The sequence below is a fragment of the Lygodium microphyllum genome, chromosome 24 (genome assembly GCF_053477565.2).
Source record: "Lygodium microphyllum isolate KBCC chromosome 24, Lygodium_microphyllum_v1.1.10, whole genome shotgun sequence".
Classification (NCBI taxonomy): domain Eukaryota; kingdom Viridiplantae; phylum Streptophyta; class Polypodiopsida; order Schizaeales; family Lygodiaceae; genus Lygodium; species Lygodium microphyllum.
In genome coordinates, this window is record NC_141158.1 from 123,108,188 (window position 1) to 123,122,925 (window position 14,738).

A 14,738-nucleotide genomic window follows, 5' to 3' on the forward strand; every position below is an offset into this window, starting at 1 on the left:
AGAGAAGAGGTGACAGATTGAATGAATTAGCCGTGAGGAATGAATGAGAGAGTGGCCTATAAATAGGCACTGTTAGTCTAGGATGGCGCCCCTTTTTAGGGCTGCAAACCCTAAACGCAAAACGTAGAAACGCAAAAATGCAAACTGCAGGTGAAGGGCGAAGGGTTTCTCAATAGTTAGTACGAGTTTTTGGGTATAACAAGGAGGTCCAGGAGATCTAATACTTGGAGATTGCATCCGAGTAGTAGTAGACATTGTCTAGATAATCCAACTTCCAAGAACCATTTGTCTTTGAGTGTAGCCATCAACCAATCAACTTCTGATTGCTGTAATAACTAGGAATACATAGGGCTGAAGTGTGTTTGGAGTCCCATACAAGGCTTTTGTTTTCCTTCTCAGGTTCTGGCAATACATAGTGCTCTTGGGAGAAGTACTTGGGCTTTTCCTACCAAGAAATCATCTAAATCTATTGACATTTGAATTGTTTGGACTCTTTGTCTTGGGTGTACAGTAGAGTTTACATGCAATACATGCAAAGTCTGAGTCATTGAGCTTCGTCTTTATCTTGTGTAAAGGCTTTGGCAGACTTTGCAGAAGGTTTTATGATTGATTCATGATGTATGGACATGTCTTAAAGAGAACTTGATTTTTAGCATTCTTGGGATTCATTTGAATCTCTTACTTGTTCTTTTTTTAATCTTCTATATTCTATTCTCTACTTCCTTCTCTCTTTGATTCTCAATGGATACCACCTTTCGACTAAAACACCTTAGACAACGTGTAATATGTATAAATATGTATTGTACGTCGTTTTATATGGATAAAATTTTTATGTACCTTTGTAATTGTAAAAAAATAATAAACAAGAGGACATTTTAGGGTATTTCCCACTGTACATTATGCATATTAGCCAAACACTTGGAGAGACATTACTACACACAGTGAACATCAATTGGAGATTCGCTAACCAATTATCAGACAATTATCGCATTATATATACATTCCCTACTTATGACCATGACAATTGAAACCTTTAAGCATTAAACATTTAACGCATACATAACATTGAATAGCTAAAACTGAAATTTGAGACTGTCAAACTAACATTGAGGAAGTCTACATGATAAAGAGCCAAAACATAACAATGTGAGACTTTTAGAGCTTTCGTCCTTGGGCTCTCAATTTGCCCACACAAGGTACACATACAATTATCGCATTATATATACATTCCCTACTTATGACCATGACAATTGAAACCTTTAAGCATTAAACATTTAACACATACATAACATTGAATAGCTAAAACTGAAATTTGAGACTGTCAAACTAACATTGAGGAAGTCTACATGATAAAGAGCCAAAACATAACAATGTGAGACTTTTAGAGCTTTCGTCCTTGGGCTCTCAATTTGCCCACACAAGGTACACAAATAGCCACATGATGAAGAAATCGGAAAGGCACAGCTTGTTTGGGGCCCCAAATTAAAAAAGAAAAGATCATGTTTTTTATGATTTGTACGTATACTGTACATACCATATAGACATACCATATGGTAAGATCCACATCTACGTACTGGTCCTACCTTGCTTGAGTATGTTGAGGAAAGGTTGAAGAATGAGAGAAAAAAATTCGAAGTTTCATCGCTGGAAACTCATCAAAACAACTGCTGCCCTGATTAGAATTGCCCTTGGTGCTATTGCATGCTACCAAATAGTCCAAAACTGGCTGTCGCCTACATTAAACCCTGTTGCCCTGATGTTGACAGCTCTTCTAGGGTATTGCTTGCAGGTAAATGTCCTCCAGATCACGTTGCCAGCTCTTGAGGGGTGATCAGCTGGTTGGAAATGGCCTGCAATTCACCGTAGCAGCAATGGGAGCCTTTCTCCTCTCTCTCTCTCAGCTTCTACCAAGCTGAAATGAGCTCTCCCCAGCCTCCAACAGCCTTCTTCCTACTTGCATGGAATGATTCTTCATACTCTATCACGAGGTCATAGCTATAGCTCCAAATATTCAGCTCCCCAAGTGAGTATGTGGTGTAGTCTCGAATTTAGCAATTAGGTGACTAGCCAGATTTGTGGTTGTATAAAGTAATATAGAAATCAGAGTTTGAAGATTCTGGTCAAATAATTGCTCTAGGCCCAAATTGACACCAAGTACCATCATCTAGTACCTATCAAATATGACTCAGTAGAACTTTTGCCCTTGGCACCCAATTGATATCTTAGGGTCCTTGGCCTAATATCGTGAAATAACTCTCTTACACATCACAGGTGCACCTCACATTTGCACATTTGATTATTAAATTAATCAAATGACAAGCAAAGTATCAAAATTTCACTTCCCCGTGATAGAAATCCATATAAATACGAGATAATTTAGAAAGAACTTGAGTTACTGGCCATGCGAGCACTTGCATTAGCTCCTTCTTTTCAACAAGACCTGTTGTAGATGTAACTAGTCTTCCTTCCGTGGATGGGTGGTAATTCCCTAGCTACAACTTAGTTACAATAATAACATTTATTACAAAACTAAGTAATGCAAATTAACTTACAATCTTGGACGATGGACATCTTGTTGGTCCCAAAACTGGCGTCCCTTTTAGTATTTATTCAACTTAATTGAAGAAGAAGTTGATGTACAATGGGATTCTCCTAATCCCTTTCAGTATTCCAACTTCCCTTTGCTGTCCAAAATGACCAGCAATTTTTCAATTTGATTTGTCCCCTGATTGGGCAGTCAATTGGCCTTCACCCGCTTTGATGGAGATGGAAAATGCCCCAAATTCATTGATTTGCTAGTCTCTCCACTTGAATTTGACTTAAAATAGCTTCAACCTTGTTGAATCCAAGTCTTAGAGCTTCTAATTTTTGGCATGCTTCTTGAGGCTATTGGTAAACCTTAATTTCTCCTGCAGATTAGAGTTTACAGCATAGAAATCTGAAATTTCTCAGCCTTTGGCAATCTCAATGCTGTAATCTTCGGAGCAACGTTATAGAAAGACTGGGAGATAAGAGAGAATGCTGAGGAGAGAGAAAATTCAGACTTTCTTTGCGAAGAGCTGAAGGAAATCTATTATTTACTGTTGTTCTATCTCAACAGCTTGTAGATGCAAAAATTGAAGAAAATCAATCATTTACTGCTGCTGCCCTATCTCAACAACCTATAGATGCTGTCACTTGCTGTTGATTGGTCTTCTCTTGCCCTTGGCTGTCTTGGAAGGTCCTCCAATGGCTGCAAATCAGACCAACAACATTTCCTCTCTCTCTCTCTCTTGCAAACTGAATACACTAAAATGCATCTTTCCAACCTCTAAAGACGTTTTTCAGTCTTAATGGGCATTTCTAACAAGTGGCAACCTTTCTAAATGGTTTTTTTAGCTTTATCCATAATTGAATATTAATTTTCAGTCTTTAAATACTGATAATTAACTTAATAATTATTTTGATGCCTTGAAAAATAATTTGACTATCCAATAATTAAATTGGCAGGCAACTTTCATTCCCAAGTGTCTCTACTTCATCTTTGATCATCAGATTGGTATTAGATACCATTAAATGTCACTTCTTTAGTGTCACCAACTAATACTTATGGCCAAATGGATGACCTAGGCCAACAATTGGCACCAGATATCACCAAGTACCTGTGTGGCATAACTTATAGTATCTTTTGCCTTTGATATCCCGTGATTTCCTTGGGTCCCAGGCTCGTAAATTTACTTTAACCCCCGTTGCACCTCACATGCACAACATTTACTTAACCATGTGATTAAAAATTAATCCACATGTTAAGTGAGGTTTTAAAAATACATGTCCTCATGACAGCCAGTGACACTAAAGAAGTGGTGTTTAATGGTACCTAACACCAATTTGATGGTCAAAAATGGCATAGAGACACTTGGAAATGGAAGTTGCCTAGCGAATTTAATTATTGGCTAGTCAAATTATTTTTTAGGGTACCGAAATAATGATTAGATTAATTTTCAGTATATAAAGGCTGAAAATTAATATTTAATTATGGAAAAGATTGGAAAAACCATTTGGGAAGGTTGCCACTTGTTAAAAATACTCATCCAAGACTGAAAAAGGTCTTTAGAGGCTGGAGAAAGGTATTTTTATAAATTCAGCCTGCAAGAGAGAGGGAGAGGGGGATTGATAGTCTGATTTGTAGCCAGTGGAGGACCTTCTAAGGTTGTCAAGGGTAGGAGAAGACCAATCAACAATAGGAGGCAGTATCTACTGGCTGTTGAGACAGAGCAGCAGCTGTAAATGATTGATTTTCTTCATTTCTTGCATCTAGAAGCTGTTGTGTGGCAGGGCAACAGCTGCATTTGACTGACTTTTCAGTCATTCTTCGTGACAAAACTTTGAATTTTCTCTCTACAGCTTTCCCTCTCATCTCCTAGCCATTTTATAGCTGGCTCTGAAGATCTCAGCATTTGGACTCTTGGAGGGTGAGAAATTTCAGATTTCTCTGCTGTAAATCCTAATATGCAATAGAAATTAGGGTTTAGCAGCAGCCTCGAGAATTGTGCTAGAAATGGGAAGCTCCAAGACTTGGATTGAACAAGACCGAAGCTGTTTTTAGCCTATTCAAGTGGAGGGACCAGCAAATAATTGAATTTGGGGCATTTTCCATTTCCATCAAAGCGGGTGAAGGCCAATTGATTACCCGAATCAAGGGTGATCTATCATTTAATGATTTATGGTTTTTGTTATTTAAAAAATCACTTTAATTTTTTTCGTACTAATATCGTACCGTACCCTATAAAATCATAAGGTGCCAATTAGTACCGTATTTTATCGTACCGTACGGTATCGTACCTTTCATACTTGACAACTATGTTTCCAGCTTATCTTCTTTTTATTCTCTAATGCTTTTGGTGCAAAAAAAAAGATGGTTCATGGAAGTAGCTACTTAATAAGCCACCCTATAGAGTCAGTGCAACCTAGTAGGAGGAGATTATAAGTTAGGTAAATGAGCTATTAGAAAAAGGACCGAGTCAGCTCAGCTCGTCTCCTTTTTGTTTTCTAGTGCTTGTGGTGCAGAAAAAGGATGATTCATGGCGTACGTGCATTGAACAAAATCACGACAAAGAATCGGTTCTCAATTCCTCGGATCAATGATGTTATGGATAGATTGCAAGGGGCAATCGTATTCAACCGTATAGATTTGAAATGTAGATATCATTAGATATGCGTTCGACTGCAGGATGTGCGTATGACAGCTTTCAAGTCATCTTTTGGGTTGTATGAGTTTCTTGTGATGCCTTTTGGACTTATAAATGCTCTTGGCACTTCTAATCGGATGATGGATCGCATCTTCAGGCCACATAGACCATTTGTGGGAACTTTTTTTAATGGTATGATTGTCTATTCAAAGAATGAGGTAGAGCATAGAGCACTTGGATATAGTGTTTAATGAGTTGTGTAAGTATAGGCTAGTCATTACACTTCTTAGGGCATATTGTATTGGTTGTTGGTATCCATGTGGACTGTGCAAAGGTTAAGGCAATATGCTCATGGCCACCTTTGAAGAATGTACATGAGATGTGCAACTTCTTGGGTTTATGTTTTTACTACAGGAAGTATGTACACGGGTTTTTTGAAAATGCATCTTCATTGTATGTCTTGCACAAGAAAAGTATGTTATTTAGATGGACAACAATGAAAATTTCAGCATTTGAGAAGTTAAAGGAAAAGATGACTCTAGATCTTGTGCATGTGTTGCTTGATCTAAGAAAGTCATTTGTGGTTTAGTGTGGTGCATGTGGAAATAACTTTGGGGCCATTTTAATGTAGGATGGCCGAGTTGTGGTTTATGAGAGTCGTCTTCTCCATGGTGCAGAGAGAAATTTGTAGGTCTATGAGAAAAAACTCTTGGTTTTAACTCATGTACTGTCTATGTGGAATCATTACTTGTTAGGGGCTGATTTCATAGTGCAGATAGACAATCAGACTTTGACGTACTTTCTGATGCAAACAAAGTTGTTAGAGTCATATGGGATGGGTGGATTTTCTCTCTATGTTGCATTTTCAAATTATACACATTGATGGTAAAAAAAATGTTGTGGTTGATGCACTGTCACGTAAGCCACAAATTTTAGTCGTCAACCTGATTTAAAACATTGAGTTGGATGCCATGAAAGAGCAGTATGTTGCTGATTGGGAATTTGCTTATATGTATGATCAGCAATTTGCTAATATGTATGATCAACTTGCAAGGGCCAAAGGTATGAGCACTTTGTGCTAAGAGATGGATTTTTGATGATGCATTGACAACAGTGTGTTAGAAGGGAGTTGAGGCTTAGAGTGATCAATGAAAGTCATGCTCGTCCGTATGCAAGACATAGAGGTATTGATCCACGATCAAGGTAGTGCGGCATTTCTTGTATTGACCAGCTTTGAGGCATGATATAGAGTAGTTTATCAAGACATGCATCATATGTTAGAAGGTAAAGCATCATAGGCAAAAGTTGTTGGGTTTGTTGCAGCCCTTGCCTATTCAAACAAGCCTTGGTAGAGCATTGCAATGGATTTTATTTTTGAGCTTCCTAGGACACCTACAGTGAATGATGGGATATGGATTATTATTAGCAGATTTAGTGTGCAAGACTGTAAAGCACATGTGATATACATGGCAGTTATTTCATGTTAACAAGCCAAGGATCTTGAGGATGCAGTGGGTGTCAAAGACAAAAGTTGTGACAAGTTATGCCAACTGGGCTTTGGTTGTCAAGTGGTGTTAGTTTTGACCCTAGGAGAGTTGTTTGGCCATTAAGTGTTTATAGTGAGACTAGGGGGGACTAGTCATTAATTAATTAATTAATACCAGCTTAAGGGTCAATTGAGGTTGGGGACCGCTTCAAGTTGCAAATGGCCTAGCAAATTTATTATAGATGGGCACATATAATTTTGGGTAGGGTCAAAGGGCTGAAATTAATTTTTAGAATTAATTAATTCTAAAAACTAAACTAATGGTTGGATAATGTTGAAAATGGGTTTAGAAGGTTGCCACTTAGCACAAATGCCTATGCAATTGAGAAAAATGTTTTTTGGGCTGGTGGAGAGGGATTCAATGTATTTTTTTGTTTGTGAGAAGGGAGAAGGAGCTATGGGCCATTTATTATGCTGAAAATAGCAATTTGCTGCAGGCAACAACCATTTGAGGGCTCAAGGAAGCAGGCGACAACAGGGATTCACCCATTAGGGGCTAGAGATAGAGCTACTGAATGCTGACAATAGCATTCTGGAGGTGCTTGGCAGTAGGCGACTCCATTTAATGCAGGCTGGAGCAGGCAGTAGGTAGATTTTGGGGTTTCCTCTTGAAGAAACTCAGAGTTCTTTGTCATTTGGGCTTTATCTCACCTTCTTCAGTCCATTCTCAGGTTATCTCAGCATTTCTGAGCCATTTGGAGAAGATCATAGCTAGATTTAGTGGACAGTAAGAGATTTTCTATTGTAAATCCTAGTTTCCAACGGGGTTTAGCAGCCACCTTGGGACCCATGCCATCAGTCAAGGGCATTGCACAGTGAAATCAACACTTGAAATTCGAGGAATTTTTTGGGATTTTAGATGTTGGCTCATCCATTGTGAATTTGGGGCAGCATTTTACCAGTTGGGGTCCCATTTGTGCTAGTCTTGGGTGAAAATCAAGGGGCAATTGGCTGGAATTGCTTGCTTATTGTTTGTACAACAAGGGGCTTTTGGATTAGCCAAGGAGATTGTGGAATCTTAGCTTGTACTCAATCCATTAGCAATTGAAGTTAAAGAAATAATGAACGGGGCGTCAGCTTTAGTGTCAATGGCATGTCTATTGTTCAAGATTATTAAGGTAAAGTGTGCATTTCAGTTTATGCTCATTTATTGATTGTTGTAATTAAGTGCTTAATCAGGTATTACCACCCTATCTGAGAAGGAAGGCTGGTTTTAATATGAATCTGCAATACACTGAGATGTAGACTACTCTCTCTACGAATTCCAATTCTTTGGGATGTCATGCATGGCCAGCAACATCAAGTTTTGATTTGCCCCTTGTTCATGATCACATTCGAGTAGGAATTACATTGAGAATACTTGCATGTTGGTCAACTACAATGTAGATGTACAATCTCTATTAGGTCTGCTGTAAATGCTTTAATTCCAGCAGCTGCTGTGATCTTTGGACCTCCAATTAATGGGTACTCTTCTCGAGTTGACCGGAGAACCCTACATTCAGAAGAAATTAGGGTTTATGATAGCAAATTCTATGCTATCCTCTTTAATTTTGCTGATAATTTATCAAAGAGAGAATATGCTAAGGAGAGAGAAAATTTTGCAATTCAATTTTCAAACAGTGACCAACAACAAAATCTCCAAATTTACCCCTTCCTTTGAAGCATATGCAGTCACAAGTTGGGTCTTCTACACTTGCATGCGAGTCACCCTAGTTGTAGAGAGCAATCCCTCTTAGATCTACTGTAATTTCTTAGATTTCTAGCAATCGCCTTATGCATGGCTAATATTTGATGTCACACTTCTCACGACAGTTGAGAAACACTAATTTCTGTAAAAATTCAAGGTTATATTTGTTGAGCTAAAAATGCGTTGGCTTTATTAAAATAGCCCAAAAACACGATTAATTAATAAATTCAATATTTTAATTAAAAAGAAATGCGTTCCTAGAGAGTGTTTGTATAGTACAAACCCTAATTGGGAGGACCCAAACTTTCTATAAATAGGCATGCAATCCTCCATTGAGCCACAATCTCGTTTTTGCAACTTGTAGGTTCTAAAGCTTTGCTGTCCATACCGTGTGTGTATAGAGAATATCTTAGTTGAAGCTGTCCACCATTGTTTTCTACTATTAGGTGTCTCCAGTCATTTTCATACAGCTGGTTATTAAGATTGCTGCTATATACACCTAGAAGTTTGCGTTTATTGGTGTTGCACATTGCACGAAACCTTGTGTTTTATATAGATCAGTTGTTGCCTACAACTAGCGACCATCTAATTGGTGTATTTTCATAATTCTGGTGCTGCCCAATTTGGTTGTTGCCTCCTAGAGCTGCGTTTTATCAATTGTCACATTCTCCTATTGCAACGTTTGCAGTTTTAATTATTTTGCTCATCTGATATTGATCTAGTATTCTATTGTTGCATTTGCTATGGCCAAACACATCCAGAGACTGCCTTGCTATGTTTCAGGATCCATCGGAGTATGACACTCTCTAGTTCATACTCTTTGGCTTGATCCTAGAGGCATGGGAGTTGGGGGTTAGTATTCTTCACTGCATAGTGTGCTTTTTGTATCGATCATTGGATTCTATTCATTATTATTCATTGTGTTCATTGTCTTTGTGTTACCATAACACTAACTATGCTTCTTTATTAGTTTGTGTGTATGTCATATGATTGTTTTTGTAGTAGAGGATTTGTTTACATGGTATCAAAGCTAGTACTCATTGAAGAAATTTGGACTCTTGATTGGAAAGCTCACCTCGAAAGTAAGAACTACAGAAAGGAAGATGATATTAAACACTTTCATATCTACTCAATCCCCAAAGTAGCTTATACTGAGAACTAAGCAGGGGTGGTGTCCATTGCTAACTCCACAAGGTTTCAACATGGTCAAAGATCCTTGTGAGTACATTGAAGACATGCATCATTATTCCATTAGAGATGAGGAGCTATAGCTAATTATGGCTCATAGAGCCAAGAAGTTTGAAGAGCTTAAAAGAAAAGCCTTTAAATAAAAGTTGCGTAAAGAAGATATACCCGATTCTTTCTCAGTAGATGTTGCATATAAATTTGATGATATGGTAAGGTTCTTGAGACCTCCATTAGGAATGGGCATTCCTCTTGGAGAAAGAGATTTGGAGTATGTTTCCTACTTTAAAACTTTCTCTCCTTGTTTCTTCTATTTTCTTTCTTCACTGCCTTTGTAGCATTTTGGTAAAGATCAAGATGAAGCTAGAGTGCTATATATTGATTCTTGTAAAGCTCCCATTGAAGATCCACTCATGTATGTTAATACAAGAAGGGGAGACTATAAAAAAGAGATTAGTGACTCTTCTTATTCCTTTCATTCTTTGCATTTTACTTCTTAAAGTAAGAATGAGTATGCTATTTTTTCTTCCATGCATTTCATATCATTATCATCATTTTAATTTTCATCTATTAATCAAAATCAATTTGATGTGTACTCATTTTAAAATCCACCTATCCCACCCACTTTTTTCATTGCATCACCATTACCATTCACACCATTCACCTTTTTATATTAGACACCACGTGTCTTTGCACACACCACATCGTGGGGTTTTTCAAACATAGGCATAGCTTTTAGGACCTCTACATCTTCAGTTTTGGGTGGTGCTCATGGATCTTTGGGGGAGGCTTAGCCTCCACCTTATGCAGCTTTGGGTTACACCCAACGTGGGGTCCCTAACCCCACTTACCCAGGTGTTGACTATGTGGTACCACAGTTTGCCTCCATGGCAAATTTCTAGTGGGCCTTTGGTTTACGCTTCTGTGCCTCAGCCAATAGTTGTGTAGAGTTTGAGAGTCCTTGTGCCTATACCATAGGCAGTTGTGGGTCCTGTTAGGCTGTCACATTTAGTGTTGTCAGTTTGTCATCGCTCAGTTGTGAGATTCTGCCATAGTCTGACGGAGACATGTTAGCTTTGGCAATTCTTAGTGTGCATTTTTGGTTCATTTTCTGCATTTCCCAGTAAGTGCCACCTTGTCTAACATTATCCAGTCAGTTGGCATTTTTTATTGACATTTTCTGCCACGTCAACAACCTGTGACTGCATTATATGCAGTAAGTTAGTCAGACAGATTTGCTATGTGGACAGGTCAGCCAGTTTGGCCCATTTTCTGTTATTCATAGTAGGCTGGCTAGGGCAAACCATCTTTTGGAGGCTGCTCCTCTGACTCCAGGTATACTCCACCTCCGGTGCTGCTGCTGCCGTCATCATTTTCAGCCAGATTTGGTGCCCTCACTAATGCCTTGGGCTATGTGCAGGGACTGATCAGTCCTATTTGTATTCAGCATTTATTTCAGTCAGTGCAGATTTCTTTCTTCCTTCCTCTTTTTGCTATCTTCTTCTCTTTGTCTTTGAGTTCCTTCTTACGTTGCATACTCTTACACGCCTGAGAGCGGACACAGTGCAATCTATTTGACTAGGAGACCACCCAGCCCCCAAAACATAGGTTGTTGTCCTGGCACCCTCCTCTACTATTGGCGACAGGTTTTGCATATCGAGCGACAACCTTCTACTGTAGATGACTGCTTTCTAGCCCATGCGATAGTCATTTGACTATAGGCGATACATTTTCTTTCTCAGTCATTAGCTTTCTGGTTGAAAACACATATTTTCTTCTACAATCGATTGTCTTCTCTAACAAGCTACAACATCTGCTCTGCAAGTGGTGTTAGAGATCAGTCACCTGGTCGGACTGCAGTCCACAGTCCAGTCGGACTGCCACGTGGCAGTCCGACCTGCTTCCGTACAGTCGGCTTAAATGCAGCCGACATGCACTTATTTGGCGCCCAGATTTTGGCTATTTATAGCCGAGTTTTCAGCAGTCTCCAGATATTCTTCTGCTCGCAGATTATAGGTTGGAGGCTTGCGCAGATTCCGTCTTTGTTAGCAGATTTCAGACAGGAGATCGTGCAGACTGCAGCGGACTTTGAGGTGAACAGTAGGTTGCATCGTCGAGGTGGAGACACGCAGTCCAGCGCACTGTGCCCGTGTACATATCTGTATATCTTTGTATACAGCACACTTTATACAGCAGATCTTGATCTTCCACTGTCTCTTTCTCTCTTCTCTCTGCGTTCTCTCTCTCTCAGTCCTACGCTTCCGCACCGCTGCACTCTGACATGGTATCAGAGCAGTGTAGAAGGGCTGACTGAGTGCAGAACTAACCTGAAGAAGAGTTTCCATCGCGACACAAGGCTGCGTTTTCAGCGTTTGAGGGCAAGCAGGAGGGCTGCGCCTCGAAACAAGGCTGAAGCAAGCGTGGGGGCGCGGAAAAGGAGTCCAGGTGGTGGATTTGCTGTTGTTTTTTGCTGTTTGACGAGGAGGAAGTTTGAGTTTTCAGCTTTCAAGTGCAGGTTTTACTTTTTCATCGCCTCCGATGGGTGAAGAAGTTTCAGGACGCGGAAGAGCCCTAGCAGGCTGCGTTTTCACAGTCAGAGGGGGCTGCTTTTGCGTTTGTAGAGGCATTACAGGTAAAGATGTCTACAGAGATTGACTTGGAGTTCCAAACAATCATGGATCGGAAGGTGCCTGTCTTACCGGCTCTTCCCTTAGATCAGAAGCTCGATGGCGATAATTACCGCATTTGGCGCGTAATGATACTGGCTATCCTTGAGTCCTACGATTTGGCGGAGCTTGTGCAGGAGGAGATCGACCGGCCCTCGGTGAGAGATGAGTCCAAACTCTCTTCCGATGCTCGTGCGGAGTTGGCCAAGGCACAGTCTCACTGGGACAAAGTGAATGCCAGGATTCGTTCCTTTCTTTTTCTGTCTTGTACTACAGCCGTGATAGCTCAGATCGAGCACTTGACGGTGGCTCGGGAGATATGGCTAGAGCTTGATCAGATGTATAACCGGATGACCCTTATGAAGCGGGTTTCTTTGGAGGTGCAGATGCGGACCTTGTCCATGATCAAGTCTTCTTCGTTGTCTTGTACTACAGCCGTGATAGCTCAGATCGAGCACTTGACGGTGGCTCGGGAGATATGGCTGGAGCTTGATCAGATGTATAACCGGATGACCCTTAGAAGCGGGTTTCTTTGGAGGTGCAGATGCGGACCTTATCCGTGATCAAGTCTTCTTCGTTGCGGGAGCACATCAACAAGCTTAGACAGCTTCAGAATGTGGGGAAGCCGATTTCCTTCGAAGACATGGCGATCACACTCTTGTCCCAGTTGCCGCCACAATTCGGTGCTTTCTACTCTGCCCTCATTGCTTCGGGGCGAGAGTCCACTCTTCGGTGGGAAGAGTTGGTTCCTATGGTCTTGGACCAAGAGGAACAACTGAAGGGACAGAATGTTTCCAAGTCGGAGGCATTGACAGGTCAAGCCTCTCAGAAGAAGGGGAAGGATCAAAAGAAGCAGAAGGGGGATAACAAGTCAAAGAAGGACAAGGACAAGGACAAAGAATCCACATGCCATATTTGTGGAAAGACCGGCCATTGGAAGAAGGATTGCCCTGACAAAGACAAGAAGGACACCAACAAGAAGGACACGAAGGATTCTGGAGCGGTGGCTGCACTCTTATCAGCTGCGTTTCTTCATGTAGCTGTCATTGAGGACTCTACACCGAATGCTTCTGATGCTGCGATGACAGCTCCCCAGACTCGAGAGTGGATCGTTGACAGTGGTGCCTCTTGGCACATGACTCCTTCATCAAATGGTATTGCCCAGTTGCGACCTTCGCGTGGGCAGATTCTCATTGGAGATCGCTCTTCGGTGTCTATTGCAGGCCGGGGTGAGATGCAGCTTATTCCGGATGGACGTGGTGGTACCCATACCTTAGAGGTCTTGCATGTACCAGGTTTAGGGTATCATCTACTGTCAGTTCATAAGATTTGTTTCCTTGGACTTTTGGTGGAGTTTGAGAGTGATTCGGTGCGAGTTCTTGATCGTGGGTCAAGAAAGGTTCTCTCATCCGGATATGAGGAGAACGACATCTACAAATTGAAGTCTTCCACCGCCCTCTCTACTCTTCTTCTTACCTCTCAGACACAGGCAGAGCTATGGCATGCTCGGTTTGGTCACCTCAATTATGATTATCTTCGGAGGGCGTCACGTGGACAGCTTGTTTGAGGGTTGCCGGACATAGTGGTGAGCCAACGGCCATGCGTCTCTTGCATTCGTGGGAAACAGCATAGGGATGCGATTCCTAACAAAGCTTCGCGGCGATCTACTTCACTGATAGAGCTTGTATCTACAGATCTTTGTGGCTCTATGAGGAATGAGTCCTTGAGAGGGAGCTTGTACTTCATGTTGATCGTAGATAACTATAGCAGGATGACATGGGTCTATTTCTTGGCGTTGAAGTCAGAAGCTTTCTCCCACTTCAAGGATTGGCTTCTCTTTGAGGAGAACCGATCGGGTCGGAGATTGAAGACCTTGCGATCCGACAAGGGTGGTGAATTTGTTTCAAATGAGTTTGCTCATTTTTGTGTAGATAAAGGTATTCACCAGGAGTTTGCTAACACCAACACTCCTCAAGAAAATGGCATTCTTGAACGGAAGAACCGAAGTGTGATCGAGATGGCGCGCACCATGATGGAGCATCGACAGACACCTCAGTTTCTGTGGGCCGAGGCTGTGGCCACTGCAGTCCACATCCTTAATGGATCCCCCACTTCGGCCGTTGATGGGATGACACCTTTTGAGGCTTACTTTGGGACTAAGCCCGATGTTTCTTATTTTAGGGTCTTTGGGTATGATGCCTATGTTCACATTTCCAAGACTCATCGTGATAAATTTGAAGCAGCTTCCCGAAGACAGGTGTTTGTTGGCTACAGCTCTCAGTCCCAAGGTTATCGATTGTATGATCCCGTCAAGCGGGATGTGTACACCAGTCGAGATGTGCGGTTTGTGGAGGTTGCGGCCATACCAGCGGGTGAGGAGCATCCCATTCTTGGAGATCCGGGGGAGAGTTGGGCTCCCGTGACAGTTCCTTTGGAGCCCGCGCCTTTTGATTCTGATTTTGTTTCTGATACAGAGTCTACTGTTC

At 41.1% G+C, this 14,738-nt stretch overlaps 1 protein-coding gene across 3 annotated transcripts in view; it reads left to right on the forward strand.

Annotated features, from left to right (window-relative positions):
• The window catches only part of LOC148015607 (uncharacterized), a 34,211-nt gene that overhangs the window by 6,183 nt on the left and 13,290 nt on the right, over positions 1-14,738 (forward strand). The window contains exon 4 of one of the 3 annotated variants that reach the window (XM_087665423.1): positions 9,185-9,216. The exons of the other annotated variants lie outside the window; for them this stretch is intronic. Within the exon in view, the coding sequence (XP_087521549.1) occupies positions 9,185-9,201 (17 nt within the window). The 3' untranslated portion in view covers positions 9,202-9,216. Of the gene's footprint in view, positions 1-9,184; positions 9,217-14,738 lie in introns of those variants that run through there. 3 annotated transcript variants of the gene reach the window in all.